Source organism: Sceloporus occidentalis, unplaced genomic scaffold, assembly GCF_023333645.1.
Source record: "Sceloporus occidentalis isolate IW3139 unplaced genomic scaffold, rSceOcc1.0.p SCAF_2, whole genome shotgun sequence".
NCBI lineage: Eukaryota > Metazoa > Chordata > Lepidosauria > Squamata > Phrynosomatidae > Sceloporus > Sceloporus occidentalis.
In genome coordinates, this window is record NW_028316982.1 from 169,557,345 (window position 1) to 169,576,694 (window position 19,350).

At 42.1% G+C, this 19,350-nt stretch overlaps 1 protein-coding gene across 1 annotated transcript; it reads right to left on the minus strand.

Annotated features, from left to right (window-relative positions):
* Positions 1–539: 539 nt before the first annotated feature.
* LOC149319290 (acetylserotonin O-methyltransferase-like) lies at positions 540–18,960 on the minus strand. Its single transcript, XM_089508410.1, has 8 exons — positions 18,931–18,960; positions 18,647–18,821; positions 15,373–15,502; positions 13,568–13,636; positions 12,944–13,062; positions 11,619–11,759; positions 6,701–6,823; positions 540–2,605 (listed from the first exon to the last, which is right to left on the minus strand). Exons 1-8 carry the CDS (start codon positions 18,958–18,960, stop codon positions 2,397–2,399), a joined length of 996 nt encoding a protein of 331 aa, XP_089364536.1. The 3' UTR covers positions 540–2,396.
* Between the last annotated feature and the right edge of the window lie 390 nt (positions 18,961–19,350).

Sequence of the window (19,350 nt, forward strand, 5' to 3'; positions counted from 1 at the left end):
TTATAACCTTGAAACATTTCTCATAGAAACATAAATCTTCATCTGTGACTTATAGTTTGTGGTCATACCCACTTAACAAACAGTGGACTTGCACAATTTTACCCTTACATACGCTAAAAATTAATATATTCTCATCTGACTGTATTTTTGTGTAATACACTTGACATTGTGTAGCCAAAAGGGAAAGTGTAACATTTAAAGAAATGTAAACTGTGTCTTCAGTAGCAATGTAATTCCTTACTAATTTCATTTTTAGAAAAAATAATGAAACATGTAAAAGTGGGGGGGTTGCAACTGGGCATGATTACAAGAGGTTTTGTGCATGCTTCAATGATTCTTCACAAATCAGAATATTTTTTTTCCAAATTTTTCATTTATGAAAAAAACCAGGAGGGGAAATGATTCCAGGCATACTTTGGGGGTTGCGAGCTATGGAACCCATAATGGACCTTATATCTGAGTAAACATGCTGAAGACTGTCCTAAAATGATCTAAGAACAAAAGTGTCCAAGGCGTTTTGTGTATGTATGTGCGTACACTTTATTTTATTTAAAATATATTTATAAAATCCCCTTCTTGAGAAGCAGTAAATTGTCAACACCTACAGAGATCTCTGACAATTCATTTACAAATGTCATTAAAATTGCCACATAGTAGACTTTGGAAGAGATGTCTGTAATGTCTGCTGTTGCAATGTGGCAAACTCACAAGCTGATAAGACTTCAAGACATCAAAGACAAGATTTATTCCTTCACAAACTCCAGCCAGGCATTCTGGCGGAGGTTTTACAAACACAGGAGCCTCAGCCCACTAAATACTATACAGCTAGAGACAAAGCAGCTTTCCTTTAGAGACATTACACCACCATGGCTGTAGGCATTTTTAATGTATTGGCCCATAAGAAGGCAATATAATGTGTAATCACTTTTTTTATTGTTTTATTGTTTCAATAACCTACCTCACTCCATCCCATTTCACCTCCAAATCAGTTGCTGTGCCCATCCATTTAGCCATTTAGTGGCCAGGAACAGACAAGGAGAATAGAGAAGTGGTATGCTATGTTCCTATTCTCAGATGCGCAGCAATGACATCATCCTCTGAGGCCTCCTAAGAACCTCTGGAATATCCCAGATGATGCCTTTGCTTTGTTCTTATAGCCAGGTGCTTTTTCATGCCTCCTCTGTTCTCTGTTCTCCACCAGTAAATGGCCTTGTTGGGCTGGAGACAGCAGCAGCTAAAAAGGAGGGTTTGAGAGGGAAACATAACTCAGGAGATTATCGCATTAGAAATAATGCGTTTCAGGCTGTATTACTGCATGTAAAATCACTGCTGCCACTGCCAGTCAACTGGAACCTAGTTGAATCCTGGGTCCTAGCCGCACCTAGCCAGCCGTTTTTCCAAAACAGCAAGATCCCATTTTGGAAAAGTGGCCAGCTAGGCACAGCTGGGACCCAGGATGCAGCCAGGTTCTAGATGCCTGGCAGTGGCAGTGGCAGTGGCAATTTTACATGCGATAATACCCATTTATAACCTGAAACATGACTGTGTCCCGTCAGGGATAAATCGCATTATTTCTAATTCAATAATCTTTTTAGTTCTGCATATATGGAACTTTTCAACATATGTCCAAATCCAGGATTCTGGCCTCAGTTTTTCTTTGATCTGTCACATAATTAAAGGAATAGCTTCCTTATACTAGGATTAAAATGCAACAGAACCTGAAAGAGAGTATCATCAGAACATGAATGGTGCTCATGCATATGTTCTGAAAGCAAACCTACTAACGTTACTTAAATTAACTATATTATAGTAAGGTGAGGTCAAAAAGCTATTAGCATATTGAGTATCCATGGCTGCTACTTTTACTACTTGTATGGATGCTTTTCTGTTCAACAAGTCAAGCACCAGTCTGCTTAATCATATGGGTGTGAACCTCTGGGCAAATACAGTTGACTTTAGATGGCCTGAAGGGAAGTTACAACATGGGGATATCATAGCATGTCATTGCTTTTTTCTATGACTTAAACACAGCTACTACCAGTTGTGAATTCGAACTTATTGGAAGGATTATAAATAATCTGGAATGAAGCCATCTCAAAATGTATCCTGAGGAGAGATGGGGAACCTGTCAATCTCCACTTGTTCTTGGACACCAACGACCAAGAATCTCAAAAAGTATTGTCAGTGTTCTGGGATGATGGGAGTTACAGTCCCACGATATCCAAAAGGTCATAGGTCCCCTTCAACCAATCTATTCAAGTAACTACAAAAGAAAAAGAAGAGGATATTGGAGGAAATGCAGTGCCATATTGTGTTTTGAAATAGTGTCCAGAAGAAGGAAATGAACAGAATTTTATTATCCTGACTTCCATCACAAGAACAAAGCAGGAGCAACATTACTTTCTTCCCAAAATAATGCCATAAATGCTTCCTTTCTTTACTTCAACTTTCTTGAAGCCAGATGCACTAAAAAGCTCACTGTGTTCTGATGGGGTCCGGATTTTCCCATCCGTATTGAGCAGTATCTTTAAGGAAGTAACGTGGGCTTCAAGGGGTCCACTTCTGTCATCATTCAGAATTGATTCAATTACTAGCACTCCACCACCTGTTTCAAAATAAATTTTATTCATTTATGAAAAAAATAAGTGTGATACCAATTGCAATAGCATTCTGAAAAGTGAAGTTTAATTTTATCAAGCAACCTATTAACAGGACCTTATGGAAAAAAGAATGCAACTTTCACTAGCTCTAAAAGAAATGAGCACTTCTTTACAAATAACTGCCTCTTTCTATCATAGGAGTGCCATTTCTGTCAAAAAAGCAAACTGCTGGGAAACTATAGAATTTTGTTCAATGTGATTCACAATATCAACCCATGTTCTCTCCCTAACAGCCTCCTCTCTACACCTGCTGGTGAAAGTCTTCAAGACTGTTAGAGGCTTTTATTCTTTTGACAGGTTCAGCTGCATCCTACTCTTGCACAATGTCAAACAAAGAGGAACCTGGAGGACTGTCCATAAACCCATGGATCTTTAAACTGAGTTTCAGTTGTAAACTGCAAATCTGTATTCAAGTATGTATTTATTACTTGGCAGTTAACCTAAGGGGTGCCATTCTGTGAGTTTGAATCCTTGGATCCATTTTGTGTGTGTCTTTCTAACTCCTTGGAACGTGCAAAGCACACAATCCAGAAAAGGGGCATTTGGGATAAGATGTTGATTGAAACCAGACACTTTCACCTTGAAGACTGCTTGTTATTGTATGCCAGCCTGATATGTCTCTGCTAGCTATAGCATGGTAGACCTGACTAGGACCCCTCAACCTTGCTGGAGAGAAACTAGATAGCTAGGTTTGCTTGAACACCTGCTTTATCTATACAAACTATATAAAGTTTTGTCTGTCCCATCTTCATGCTGTGAATCAGCTCAGCTGTGAAGCTGCATAAGGCTGGGGAGGACTTTGATCAAAGTCTTTGGTGGGAAGTTATTTTCTAGGTTCAGGACTTCATCCTGCAGCTCTGTGCCCTGGGAGGGGGCAGGTGCAGCCAAGACTGACCTTTCAGCTCTTGCCCAACATAGACATCTTATGAGAGGAAATGTCTTACTAAAAGGTCTCTGCTTCAAGAAATAAATAAGAACATCGATGTATACTGCACATAATTCCCTTTGAGGAAAGTGACAGTGCACAAAATTCATTGCATAGAATAACTTGAATAACTAACAGAGGCCCGGTACATACCTCTTCATAAGTCCGGGCTGGCGGCGGCCTTTTTTCCTCCACAGGGTTCTGTCCTGGGCCCAGTGCTATTCAACATCTTTATCAATGACTTGGATGACAGAATTGGGGCATACTTATCAAATTTGCAGATGACACCAAACTAGGAGGAATAGCTAATACCCCAGAGGACAGGATCAAAATTCAAAATGGCCTGAATAGATTAGAAAGCTGGGCCAAAGCTAGCAAAATGAATTTCAACATGGAGAAATGTAAGGTACTGCACTTAGGGTGGAAAAATGAAATGCACAGATATTGGATGGGCAACACCGGGCTGAACTAGACTACGTATGAAAAGGATCTGAGAGTCCAAGTAGACCACAAGTTGAACATGAGTCAACAGTGTGATGCGGCAGCTAAAAAGGCCAATGCAATTTTAGGCTGCATCAGTAGAAGTATAGTGTCTAGATCAAGGGAAGTAATAGTGCCACTCTATTCTGCTCTGGTCAGGCCCCACCTGGAATATTGTGTCCAGTTCTGGGCACCACAATTTAAAAAGGACGTTGAAAAACTGGAGGTTGTCTAAAGGAGGTCAATTAAAATAGTGAAGGGTCTGGAAACCATGCCCTATATGGAACGACTTAGGGAACTGGGGATGTTTAGCCTGGAGAAGAGGTTAAAAGGTGATATGATAGCCCTGTTTAAATACTTGAAGGGATGTCATATTGAGGAAGGAGCTAATTTGTTTTCTGCTGCTCCAGAGACTAGTACCTGGAGGAATGGATGCAAGCTACAGCAAAAAAGATTCCACCTCAACATTAGGAGGAACTTCCTGACATTAAGGGCTGTTCGACAGTGGAACACACTTTCTCAGAGAGTGGTGGAGTCTCCTTCCTTGGAGGTCGTTAAACAGAGGCTGGATGGCCATCTGTCGGGTATGCTTTGATTGAGATTTCCTGCATGGCAGGGGGTTGGACTGGATAGCTCTTGTAGGCAGGTTACACACTGCCATTAAAGTACGCGCGGAGCGCGTACTAGGGTTAGGGAGGTGCGGTGCTTCCGCACATCCCTAACTCTAATATGCACTCCGCGTGTAAAAAATGATGGCGGCCGTTCCAGACGGCCGCCGCCATGAGGACGTCACGGCCGTGCCACCTCTATACGGGGCGGCGCGGACGTGACATCCTCACTCTGCGCCAGGGCGCCTAGTGCGGCGTTTGCGCGGACCAGGATGGAGCTCCGTTTCGGAGCTCCTTCCTGGTTTGCGGCACCGCTTTGCGTCGCTGGGTGCAGCCTTCAGACGGCTGCGCCCAGCGAAGCAAGGGAGAAAGGGGCCAAGTGGGGCTTGAAGCCCCAAGGACACCCCTTTTCAGGCTGTGGGGAAGTGGCGTTTTGCCGCTTCCCCGCAGCCTGAAAAGCGGCGGATCGGGGCCTCAGCGGCTGCCATTCTGACAGCTGAGGCCCCGATACACTGGGGAAAGGGGCGGGTACAGACCGCCCCAAATGGGCGGTCTGTAACCTGCCATAGTCTCTTCCAACTATGATTCTATGGCGCGTTACAGACCACCCAGAAGGGGCGGTCTCGTGCCGCTGCCGGTTGCAGTGCGGAGGAGTCACAGCAGCCAAACTGCGCGACTCCTCCGCACTGCAAATAAGAAGCGCCAAAATTGTGCTTCTCTTTGCAGCGCAGATATGACGCCACGAGGCGCCAATGGCGCACTCGCAGCATCATATACGCTGCATGACATGCAGTCGCAGCGCGTCCGCTCCATAAAGATGGCGGCCCCCGTGTGGAACGGGCGCAGCCATTTTGTACGGACTCAGTCCGTATTAGGGTTAGGGGCGTCCGGAAGTGATGCCCCTTTCTAACCCTAATACGGACCCAGTCCGTACTATAGGCCCGTTTGTAACGGGCCCCAGATTCTAAATCCAAAATATCTGGAAGACCAAAGTTTGGGAATCACTGTGACTAAGGAGATGAAAGGGTTAATTTAAATGCAGGAATAGCATATTGTATGGTCCTTTCTAAATTATAGCATTCCAGATAGAAATTATATACCTTCCAACATTTTGCAGATTGAAACTGGGGCATGTGCAACCAAATGATATCAGAGTGTGGTCAAGATATTAAAGAGGAAGAACACAAAGGTAGGAGAGGCTGCAGCTGTTTACTTTTCCTGCGCCTTCTAGGAAGGACAAAATTATTTCCCCTCCTCTCCTCTCCCGTTGCTGAGTTAACCAAGTGCCAATGATGTTTGCACTTTCAATTCAGTTTTCAGTAATTGAAAGAAACTAAGAACAAATGGAGAAAGTGGGGAAAAAGCAGAAAAACTGGAACATTTTAAAAGCAGCTGGAAAGTAGGACAGTGAAAAATGAACTGGTATAGTCCCTGCTAGATTAGGACGTGGTGGGTATGTAACAATGGGCACAAACAGACAGGCCAAAATAAAGCTGCTTCAGGTCACTTTGGAGGTATGCTGTTTAAATGATGCATGAGTCATTAGGGCTGGAGTGTGGATTTGGTGCAGCTTCTGGCCTCTTAGGACACATGCCTCATTTAAACAGTATACCTCCAAAGTGACCCGAAGCAGCTTTATTTTGGTCTGTCTGTTCGGGCCCTAAGGGGCAGAAGAAGATCCATAAACACTAAACAGGGAGCAAGTTCCATTAAACTCAGTGAACTGTGAATCAAAGTTGTAAAGATGCAAATGTTTAAATGCCCATAATTAAGAGAAAAAACTCCTTGCACAATCATTCTTATTACTGACATACTAGCTTTACAAATATATTTTTCAGAGCTTTATCTGAAGTAGTAAATGCCAGAAGACACCTAAACCCATGCTACTTATATATATTTTTAAAAAGATGCATGAGACTCAAGGCACCAGTGAATAAATCAGAAAATACTGCATGTGACCACCCTGGCTACCCAACAGAACTAACAAACTGCTTTTCTTTTCACTCCTATTCTCTGAGTGTACATACCAGGTTTGCAGGCCTTGTGTAATTTGGTTAGCAATTGCACAGACTTCTCATCATCCCACAAGTGCAGGACTCTTGCCACAATGTACAGGTCAGCTTCAGGGACAGGATCCTTTAAAAAATCCCCTATAATAACATAGTGTAATGCTGGATTTAGGCCAGTGATGGTGAACCTTTTCGAGGCCAAGTGCCCAAACTGCAACCCAAAGCCCACTTATTTATTGCAAAGTGCCATGTCCCTCTGGCTTTCTAGTAACAAACTCTGGCAGACTCTGTGCTGGGACGATGGCACATGTGCCCACAGAGAGGGCTCTGAGTGCCACCTCTGGCACGCGTGCCATAGGTTCGCCATCACTGATTTAAGCCCTTAAATAATGAGGGCAGAAGTGAAAAAGTACTGCATGTATCATCATAAAAGTAAATCTGTATCTTCCACCCACGTTTTGCCAACCCACACTTTTAAAAAAAAGAAAGAAAGCAAAGAGATAGGAAAGATTAACAATATACTTTGACTAGGCATAACAGATATTCATTGTTAATTGCCAATTTTCTTTATGCTTTTGTTATGTATGTATGTATGATCTTACTATTATAATTTTATACTTTATGGAGGGAGTTTCTGGGATGGGAGGGTGGGGGATTTTGTTGTTTTATTATATTTGTACTGTATAAACCTTGTTGTTCCCCACCTCGATCCCCAAAATGGAAGAGGTGGGATATATATAAATAAATAAATAAATAATAGACAAGGTGAGATCATTTCATTTAGCTCACACAGATAAGCTTTGAGTCTAAGCAGAATGAAAACATACCATTATTATTATTATTATTATTACTATGGTATATTTTCATTCTGCTTAGACTCAAAGCTTATCTATGTGGGCTAAATGAAATGATCTCACCTTATCTATACAGCAAGCTGTGCAGACAATTTATGGAACAAATCGGGCCAAATCCAGGCCTTTTCAGTGCTTTAATCCGGAGGGGGAAAATGTGGGGATTTACTCCAGATATGAGCATAAAATCCAGATATTTGCATGTGCGTGTGTGTGGACTGCACTCCATAGCAACATTGGTGTGGGGCCTGGGGTGGAAGTAGTTGTTGCTGAGCAGGACTGGTTGGGTCTGGCAAGCCTTACGTTTGTCACCATGTTTTTCTACTTTATTGTATTCCAGCCAAGACATCAGTGGTGAGGGTTTAGATTGCGCTACCCTCTTCCCTCTTCTTTCCATTTGCATGAGTGTTGCATTTGTTTTTACTATTATTACTCTTCCCCTTTCCGATACTTCCCCAAATTTATTGCTCACTCACTCATGCGGAGATCTGCAGTATATGGATGGGCAGTGAGTAGGAGAGAGTGTGTAAGATCTCCACATGAATGAGTGAGGAAATGATTGAGGGGAGAGGGAACGCACATGCTCCATTCACTGAAGTAAAAACAAAGTTGATTGGGGGAATGATTGGTGGAAGATAAAAACCACTACAAACAAATGTGACACTTGGGTGTGGGAGGAGAAATGGGATGGGATAGCCCTATATCTAACCCCTCACTGCTGATCTCATGGCTGAATATTTTCATAAATAAAAGAAAAATACAATACAATCTTATTTTTTCTTTCTCAGTTATATGTGTGGATGCATTTAAAATTTACTCACTCACTCACTCACTGGGGTGGCAGAGATGGAAAGGGGATTGGATGGGGAAGCAATAGATTGACAGGAAAATAATAAGGGCTATTGGCTGATAGGTTGATGCAAGCTGGGGACAGGGGAGTAAATTCACCAGGGAATACATGTGGCTGGTTATGCAGATGTCATGTTAAAGTGCTTTGACTGTGTGGCCTTAACAGGATTGCTGTGGGGTCATTATGGACCCCCCCCCCAAAAAAAAAAAAGTATGGTGAGGCTCTTTTTTCCCATCAGTATAGATGTGCCCTCAGTAAGAGTTACATCCTAGTAAGTACATGCAGGATTGTAGAACAAGATGATAATGCTTTTGCCTATTTCAATCTTTCCTTTATCTTTCTTGGTAGAGAAGGGATAGTTCAGTAGCTTTTGATTGAACAAATGAATAAATTATTTAAATTATTTAATTATTATTTTTAACAAGGCTGCACTTTAATGCAATATGAATGGGTCCTTGTTATCCACTGGGATTTGGTTCTAGGATCTCATGTGGATATCAAAATCAGTGGATGCTGAAATCCTATTAAATACAGTAGCATACTAAAATGGTGTCCCTTATATAAAACAGCAAAATCAAGGTTTGCTTTTTTTTTTTGGAATTTATATTATTCTTGAATATTTTCAAGCCATGGATGGCTGAATCCATAGATGAAAAATCTGTGGATACCAAGGGCCAACTGTAATCTGCAAACACTGGAGTAGCTGCAATGAGCTCTAACACAAAACAGTATTCAAACTGTATACAGCTCCATTGACATACAGTGAACCCTTGAAATCTGCTGGTGTTTGGTTCTAGAACCCCACCTCCCGGACATCAAAATTAGTGAATGCTCAATCCCATTAAATACAATGGTGTAGTAAATGGTGTCCCTTATATAAAATGGAAATTTTAAGGTTTGAGGGGTGTGTGTGGAATTTATATATTTTAAAAACATTTTTCAAGGTTTGGATGGTTGAATCCATAGATGAAGAATCCATGGATATGGAGGACCAACTGTATTTTGCTATGAAACCTTTCTCCCTTCCAGCAAGAAAAATGTGTGACACAGATGGCCTGGTATTTGAGAAACGGGAGGAACTCAGTGGTAGAGAAAATATTTTGCATAGATGTGGTTCAGTCCCTACCATATCCAGCATTTGTGTGTAAAAGTCTGGAAAGGAAAAACTGGGAGGTGATGCCCTAAACTGAAACAAACAAGTGAGTGGACAAAAAGTTTAGGGGGGATAAAAACGGGAAACACGGAAAATTTATTAAAACAATGTGTAGCAATAGAATGCTGAAAAGAGATTAAAAGAAATTACAAAGCATAGAGTATATGCTATCCTAAACACAAAAAGAGGCTTGTTCTGGCCTGTGAGCCACGCCCTAACATGCACAAGGCTACTTTTACCAGTCAGTACTGGGCTAGGGAACTGCAAATCCCATACGAAGGTATCAAGTACACAAAATACCAATTCCTCTGTGCCTCTCAACATGGAATTAAAAAAGATAACACAGGCGGGATACAGACGGGCAAAAAGGGGTGTGTTCATGACGTCATGAAGGTATAGCCTTCAGACGGCCCTTACCTGAATGCCGCCATGAACACACCGCCCGCACGCCCCAAGCGGGAAGAAGCGGCATTAAAAAGGTGCTGCTTTTCCCCGCTTCTTTTCTATATACTGCGCAGCTGCGCATCTCCGTCTATAAGCTGCTGCACCGGTACGCCAGAATTGTTATGCCACTAATTTAAGTTGCCCATTTAAAAGCTCCGTGTCTGCTGCGTCGCATAATGAGTCGGGGTCCTGGAACATGCGCAGTTTGCACCGAGGCTCTAATTAGAGCGTCAGATGCCATGCAGATGTGGAAGCTGCAGTACAGCTGCACTCTATTTTAATGCTCGTAACCCTAACCCTAACCCTAACCCTAGAGCAACATGTACGCATGCGCTGCTAGAATTGGGGAAAGTTTGGAATTTAAAGTGAACCCCTACACACATTCCTGTGCCATTTCCACCTAACAATAAAAAACCCCTAAAACTTTAAATATTTACATATGTACAAGGGAGGTGATGGGGGATGGCAGGGGGACAGCGGTGGCAGTGGCGACAGCTGTGGCTGTGCATTGCAGATTCAGCAAGAGCGTGGGGACCAAAGGAGAGGAGGCATCCATGATGCTGGTGACACTACCAACGTGCAAGCGGACAAGGATGCCAACACCAGCTGATCACCAGCTGGCAGGAGACCACCATTGTTCTTGGGCAGGGCGAGGGAAAAAGTTTAAAGGGGTCTGGGCGCTTTAAATGTGCACATAGGCTTTCTGCCGCCGGTGCTGAGCGCCGCAGCTGCGCATCCGCCAGCCAGCAAAAGAAAAAAAAAAGCCCCATTTTTGGCCGCCCGTGCAGAAGCTGCCTCTCTCTTTGCAGCGTCCTCCGAGGCGGCGGTTTGGAAACTGCGGGTCAGAAACGGCCCCAGGTGAGGCGTCTTCACTGCCCCCCATGTGGAAGCCCCATACACCTTAGCCACGCCCCCGGGGCGGGTGGTCTGGAGGCTCCGTATTCAGCAGAATACACCTCCAAGATGTCTTCCCCTGCCCGTCTGTACCCCGCCTCAGTATGTCCATACAGTTGGGGAGTGCACAACAGAGGCAAAATTAAAAGGGATAACACAGTATGCCCATTACAGTTAGAAAGTACAGAACAGAGACCAAACACTTTTCGACTAGAACGTCTTCGTCAGTGGTCATAGAAAACTAATAGAGCAGCCTTGTAAGGTATATCATATGGTATGTGGGAACATCCCGTCACTCTAGGTAAGTTGTTGGTCCTCATAGACCTTATATCATGCCTAGGACTAGGATGCCTCACATGTAATTGCAAGCCCATATGATAAGCCCCACCCCCGGAGGATGAAAGCCTCACCCTCAGAGGGTGAAAGCCCCGCCTCTTGCACGGGCCCCTGCCCCCGGAGGGCGGAATCTCCACCCTTGGCACGGCAACCTAAAAAGATTTGCCATCACTGGCATATACTCTATGCTTTGTAATTTCTTTTAATCTCTTTTCAGCATTCTATTGCTACACATTGTTTTAATAAATTTGCTGTGTTTCCCGTTTTTATCCCCCTTAAACTTTTTGTCCATAAAACTCTGGAAAGCCACTGCCAGACAATGTGGATAACACTGAACTAGAAGAACCAATAGCCCGACTTGATATAAGCAATTTCCAAGGTGGTCTTTCAGAACAAAACATATTTTACCTTCCTGGAATAATATCTTGCCACCTGCTGGGGCCACAGAGTGCTTCTTTGACCTTTCCACTACTTCAGGTAGATCAAAAATGATCACAGTAGAATTTGGGTACAATGAAGTGCATTCTTTGGCTAACGTACCAGTAGAGCCTTGAAGAAAGAACAGGACATATGTCCTTCATGAACAGAGTAATATAATCAAGTTAACAAAACCACAAACATAGCCATTTCCAGTTTATTTGTCAACAGGATTTATACCTGTATAAATGTTAGAGGGGCTTCAGAAGCATGGAAGTCTTAATATAAGAAGAGGTGACATTCACCCATCCAGAAGCTGAGGCTTTCCGAGTGATGATTGGAGCCTGAAGAAGCTCCAGTGAGTAAAAGTCCAGCATGAGTGACTAGGGTCCAAACATTGCAGAAATGATCCAGTTTGAGATTGTTTTAACTGCCCTGGCTGAGTGCTAGGGAATCCTGGGAATTGTAGTTTATTGTAGCACCAGAGCTCACTGACAGAAAGCTAAATGTCTCACAAAACTACAGTTCCCAGAATTCCCTAGCATTGAGGCAAGGCAGTTAAAGTGGTCTCAAATTGGATCATTTCTTCCCTGTGTTTTGAACATAGGCTCCATAAAAGGGTAACTGCTTGGTTCTTGTAATGCTGAGACTGTTCCATAAGTTGGAGTATTTATTATGACTGTGGAACACTGCTTGCCATGGTAAGTGGCCAAGCTTTCTCTTGACTGGAGTTCGTTCTTTCTTTCTTTCTTTCTTTCTTTCTTCCAAGCCTATTTGCAAGACACCAGGTTCCAGCCCTGTTTCCTTTTATGTTCAATCCTGTTAACCTGTTCCTATCCTGTTTCTGTAGTACACCTCAGTAGATTGTTTCTCTTTCTCACCCAGCCTCCCACGTCCCATGAATCCTCTGCACCTGGTCTCAGTATGTCTTCCTCCAACTTGCATTTCCTTCACATGTGCACAGCTTGAAAACACTACCAGCTGAAGGTAGGGAGTAGAAAAAAGAGATGCCCATTTCTCAAAAATGATTCTCCACTTCTAGAACAATCTCTGCATTTTCTAGTCATTGTGGGCCATCTAAGAATAACAGTCAATATTTTCTTTGCTAGAAAGGGCATCTACCAATAACTATAAAGTAGGTACCCTTGGCTGGCCAAAGTGGTTTTGACTTCTTAAAGCAACCCTACTTTTACAATCACAGAAGCCTAGGGGTGGAAAAGAACCCAGGAGATAATGCAATACATACTCCAAACCACTAAAATATTATTTCAAGAGGCTCATATGAAGGAAGACTGTTGCAAATTTGTAGCACTTACCTCCCAGATCACAAATGAGATGGAAATTAGAAAGATCAAATGCAGACATCACTTCTCTACCAATCATATTCCAAGTATTCTCCAGGGCCCAGAAGTATTTTTGCATGCCTTCCTCTGAACTGATAATTCATATAAGCAGAGAAGATTCCTTCATACAGATTCTGATTCACACTGGGCATTACAAACTATGATAATATCTTGGTTCCTAAAAGCAAAAATTCCTGTTGCTTTGCATCTCTTTTGTTAGTGTTATTGCTGGAAGGACCACAATTTCCAGCCAGGGCTGCAGTGACATCACTAGAGCCATTACAGATCCCTGAAAGTGCAAGCACCTTCCAAAGGACTTGAAAGAGTCTATTTGTGAAAACATTTATACTTTTACAGATCTACATTTCTATTTGTACAGACCTACATTCTATGAAAAAGAAGAGAGAAGGAGAGGTGTCTGACCAGATTATAAAAAGTCTCTCAATACCATTAATGAGAGCCCGAACCTTAAAAACATTGCAGCTGTGAACAAAAATGTATGTTGTATACAATTATACAAGGAATTATTAACCTTAAGAATTTTTCCCATTTTGCCCATTGTCTTTCAAATTTGATATAGAAACAAACAACTTTTACCTATAAAGAGCATCAAAATAATCTTTTGCTGAAGGTCCATATATTGACTTGATTTGACTTTTTCCTTCCCTGAAACAAAACATTTATTTTAAATAAATGAAAATTAAGTAGTTTAAAGCAATAAATTCAACATCACATTCTTCTACCCACAATATACTGAACATCTTAGATAACTCCATGCATTGGTTTTGAAGTTCATTCTTAAAACTGTAAGAATAATTCAGAAAGACTCAGAACATCCCCTTGCATGTCTATTCAGAAGAAAACTCTGCTGAATTGTCTAAATATATACAAGTACCTTTGATACTACTTTGTTACTACATAACACAAGTATTTTGAAATGAGATATCAAAGTTCACTGCTCTATTCAAAGACTTGACCTCATAAAAATAAAGTTTTAGTGGCCATTTTGAACATTATTTTCTGATGAGCATTATCTAATACAATGAAGTTATTTAATTAGAAGTAAATCACTTATTCACTCTTGCTTTTTGTCCCTGAACTATCCAAAAGCAGAGTGGTTCCACTTTTGGTTTTGGACCAGAAATAATTGCATGTTGGAATTGTTTAATTATGTAACACCAAATGCTGCTGACATAGTGATCAGAAAGCCAGAAAAGGGGGAAAATATTATTTAATTAATGTTGCAATATTTAAATATCATTTAAAGTAAATTTCTATAGCTAGAAAAGCATACCAACAGAAATAAAAAGCTCAGTTAAGAATATAAAATGGCAACTCAAATAGAGATATAATGGTTGCCATTGGGGAAGTGATAGAGAAACTGTGGGATGAAACAGACGGCAATGAAGGAGAAATCTCCAGCCACTTTGATCACAATCACTCCAGACCACAGCAACTATATGGCCCACTCTGCTCCTTTTGCTGGTAGCTTCTGGCTGCCTTAGGTGGTCTTGGTGCAGCTTCTGGCCACTTCAGGGGTGTGTCATCTAAACGCCATGTCCCCAAAGTGGCCAGAAACTGCTTTATTTGGCCTGTCTGTTTTGGGCCTGTGTTGTTGTCTATACTGGCCAGGATGCTCTGGGCACAGCCAGAGTATCCAGGCCCAGAGCTCCCTTGACCTCCTCCTGTTACCTGGGCCCTACATACTGATGCTGGACAGCTGTTTGCATGTACATCCTATTGTGCTGTCCAATGTGGCTGCTGCCACATCACGTTGCTCCCTTCTGAGGTCAGAATGAGGAGCCTAGCCTCAATCTCATGGTTAAATGCCTTATTGTGCTTTCAGAACAAAGAAAGCCATGATGGACGGTGATGTCTGCACTGGATGTGCCACCCAGTGTCAGAACAGAGGGCTTCAGATCTTCCAGGAAGATCTGGAGCAACTGGGGGCATTTTTTAATCTATGTTAAGGGGGGTATGCCCCAGGTTTGGCATGGAATGTTCACACCACACTTGGGAATTGTCCCCACTGAGTGGATAGTGGGGAGGCTGGTTTATTTGGCCCATGCAAACAGGGCCCACATGCTTTGCCCATCCAATACATATTATACTTGATAGAATCCTACTGGCTGATCCCAATTTGAGGATGCCCATTGAATTAATTGTTGAAAGCTGAGTCAGCACATAAAACAAGAATGATTGGAAAAATACAAGAGCAGGAAATCCTGATATGCAGCATACAGTGCTTTGTATGCCTGTAAAAATGTGAGTGAACTCAATGAGGCACTATCACTCAAAACAACCTGGCAAAAAATACCTCTGGCTGATTCTTTGATAGAAAGCCTACAAGTATAAACACTCTCGCTGAGTTTTCTGAAACAGATTATTCCTAGTATCCTCACCTTACAGCATCAGCCAAGTACTGCAGACTTGGATAGAAGACTTCAGACTGTAACTGCATGTAATAATACTGTGACTTTGGGCTTGATTTAGCAAGGTAGAGATTGGCAAGCTTTGTGTTTCCATAAAGACCTTAAAATAGAAAAAAAGGGAAGATTGTGATGAAAAACCCTGAAAGACAGAGGAACAAGCTTGTTGGCAAGGCATCATTCTTTCTCTCTCAAATTTATTTTAATTGTTTGTTTTAAATTATTTTAATCACATTTCTTGCTCTTTCTGATCTCAAAAGTTATTGCACATTTGTATTAGTCTGCAGAAGGATCTTATGCATTTTGTCTCTCTCAGAAATTTGAATGTCCTTGAAGGGACACCAGTCATGGAGGCACAAAGTTAAAGTAATGAAGCTTGCTCCACATTGTCCTTCCAGCAACCAAGACCAAAAATGGAAAATAACACTTATATAAAATTTAGTTCTACCAGTGACTGTACCCTGTGAAAAGATTAGATAAGTGTAGATTGAAAGTGCATGCCTAGATATTTGTATGTATGCATTTGTTTAATGTCTTGTCCATTTAACCACTATTAATATTTATATCGCCCCTTTGAGAAGATCGGTGCCTTACCCTGTCCATAGTTTTTATCTAAGGGCCTCTTCACACCAGCCCCTTGCTTTGCTAAGTAGCATCACTGTGCTACTGAGATTGAAATACTGTACTGCCTTTAGGTCTTTAGGTTTGTTCCCATGGTTAAAGTGATAATTCCCACTTTAGGCTTCCCACACTGGGGGCTACTATTGATGGCCATCCAGTAATAGAAGAGGGACAATAAACAGTGGTTAAAGTAAATGATCACTGTCTCCTAGTTGACATACTCTCTGACCTTGGGTTCTCAGACTCTGTTCTCGACTGGTTTAGATCTTATTTGTCTGGCAGATATTTTGCAGTGGTTGCAGGTGGACAGACTTCATCCTCTGTTCCCTTATCTGTGGGTGTTCCTCAGGCCTCTGTTCTGGGTCCCCTTCTGTTTTCTCTCTACACACTGTCCTTAGGTAAACTCATCAGCTCTTTTGGTTTTTCCTACCATCTGTATGCCGATGACACCCAGCTGTATCTTTCCACCCCCGACCTTTCTCCAAGGCTTGAACAGCAAGTTTCATCTTGTCTCGCAGCTGTCTCGCAGTGGATGCACCATCGGCGTTTGAAGCTCAACATGTCCAAGACGGAGCTTCTTGTCTTTCCTCCTAAGCCCACCCTTCAACACTCCTTTTCTGTCTCTGTGGACAACATTTCTATTCAACCAGTCCAGCAAGCCCGCAGTCTTGGTTTTATCTTTGATTCTTCTCTGTCGTGTATCCCTCAGATCCAGACCACAGCCAGGGCTTGTAGATTCTTTTTATACAACATTGCCAAAATCCGACCATATCTCTCTGCCTCTACTGCCAAGATCCTGGTCCATGCCCTAGTGGTCTCACGACTTGATTACTGTAACGTCCTCCTGGCTGGGCTTCCTCTTTCTCACCTCCGTCCTTTAATTTCTGTCCAGCATTCAGCTGCACGCATTATCACATCCGCCCACCACTCTGACCACATCTCTCCTGTGTTGGCATCCCTTCACTGGCTCCCCCTCCCTTTTCATATTCAGTATAAGCTCCTGCTGTCCACGTTTAAAGCCCTCCATGGGCTGGCCCCTCCTTACTTATCAGACCTTATTTCTTCTCACCTTCCCCAGGGACATAGCCAGGATTTTAGGAAGGGGGGTGTCCAGACTAAGTGCCACCATTATAATGAGGCTTGGGTCCGGTGGTGCAGCAGCACACACTATTCATTTTTCTAATGGAAGGGGGGGTCTGGACCCCAAGAACCCCCCCCCCCGGCTACGTCCCTGCCTTCCCACTAGGGCCCTCCGTTCTGGTAGTCAAGGTCTGCTGTCCCAGCCCAGGATTTCCTCTGCCCCATCTCGGATTCGCCCCTTTTCACTCGCTCCCCCTCACTCCTGGAACCTTCTTCCCCCGCAAACAAGAGCCATCTCTTCTTTAACCAGCTTTGAAACGGAGCTGAAGACCATCCTGTTCAGAGAAGCCTTCCCAGGAATTGCATAATTGTCACTTGCTTTTTGTTGTTCTTTTGTTGTCTGTTTTATTGAATCATTTCCTGTATTGCTATGTATTTTATATGTATTATCCTACTAGAGAGGCCCCTTCCCCACCACCTTTCCCTTCTCCTTTTGTGTCATGTCTTTTTAGATTGTAAGCCTGAGGGCAGGGAACCGTTCAATTAAAAAGATTGTATGTACAGCGCTGTGTAAATTTACAGCGCTTTATAAATAAAGGTTAATAATAATAATAATAATAATAATAATAATAATAATAATTCCAGATGCATTTACAGTAGCCATTAACTCTCTGTAGCTATTGATGTTATGTGCTGCCCAGTCAGCTTTGATTTATGGTGATATAATGAATGAAAGATGTCCAAGCCCCCAATTATTAAAAGTCTTGCAGATTCAGATGCATAGCTGAATCTGAATCACTGGGTGATTTATTGAATCACTCTGTCTTTAATCTGCTCTTCTTTTCCTACTAACTTCAGTTATACAAAGCCGTGTGGTCTTTTCTAGTGATTCATCTCATCTCATGATATATCCAAAGTACAATTGCTGCAGTTTAATCATTTTGATTTATAGTGAGTTCAGACTTCATTTGTCCTCAAGCCCATATTTTCATCTTTCTAGAAGTACAACATATTTCAAGAACTCTCCTCGACTATCACATTTGATTTTCATTCTGTTAGCTTTCCTCATTGTCAAGTTTTCACAACTATACATACAAATAGAAACTACTGTGGCATGTATAATTCTGACTATCACATGGGGGAAATCTTGTGCAAAAAATGGGTGTTTAAATTGGGGGGGGGGCACAAAAACAGGTTGATTTTTACACAACGTTAACCTGAACAGAAAGTGGAGGGGAAGTAGACAAAAGCTGCTCCTTTTTACTTTTGGAAAATCCCAAAAGTAAAAAGGAGTGGCTTTTGTTTACTTTCCATTTGAGTTAACACAAGTTTAATAGTGACATGTGTAAAAATCAACCCATTTTTGCAGGTTTTTTCTACCTTTTAAATTCTTTTTGCACAGGATTTCCCCCGTGTGATAAATTCCTTTAGTATTAAATGATGTATCTTTATATCTTTAAAACACATCAGTAAATTGCATATTCTTTAGCAACCAGTATTTAAGCCATATGTTCAAAAAATCTGAGTACCTCCTATATCTGGTTACCTTTATTATCCTTCTTTTCCATTCTCAGGAGATTTAAACCCACACAAGCCTCCAGCAGCTTCTCCATGCCCATGTGGCTGGTGCCCAGGCGTTTGGCAATAGCCTCTGAAGTCAAGAGTTCCCCCGATTCCATCAGAAGATCAAATATTCCCAGCTCAGAGGCAGTAAACATGATCTAGAAATAAAACAATGAAGATTATTGCATTGCCTTTTTCCTAATCTGGGCATGGGCTGAGACTGGACTGGGACTGTCTTATCACACAGTTCTGTGCCCCGATCGTTACCATCCCGTTCCTGATCGGAATGTTTCCCATTACGGAAAAGAAGCATTTTTCCCTAAGGATGGGAGAAACACAGGGTGGTAACAATCTGGGCACAGAGCTGTGTGATAAAGCACAGTCTCAGTCCAGTCTCAGCCCATGCCCAGAATGGGAAAAGGCAGCTAGAGCTATCATCTTCAATGTGAAAAACTGAAAAAAGTCCATAAATAGTCTACACTTATGAAGGGTATATTATTATTGTTGATTTGGACTATCTGCTCAGAGGTAAAATCTGAAAATCTGAAGCTGCGCAACACACATTATAAGAGCATGGAATGTGAGACTCCTGAATCAGGGAAAGCTAGACATTGTAAAACAAAAAATGGAATGCATAAACATTGTAATACATACGGTGAGCAAGCTAAAATGGTCAGGAATGAGACA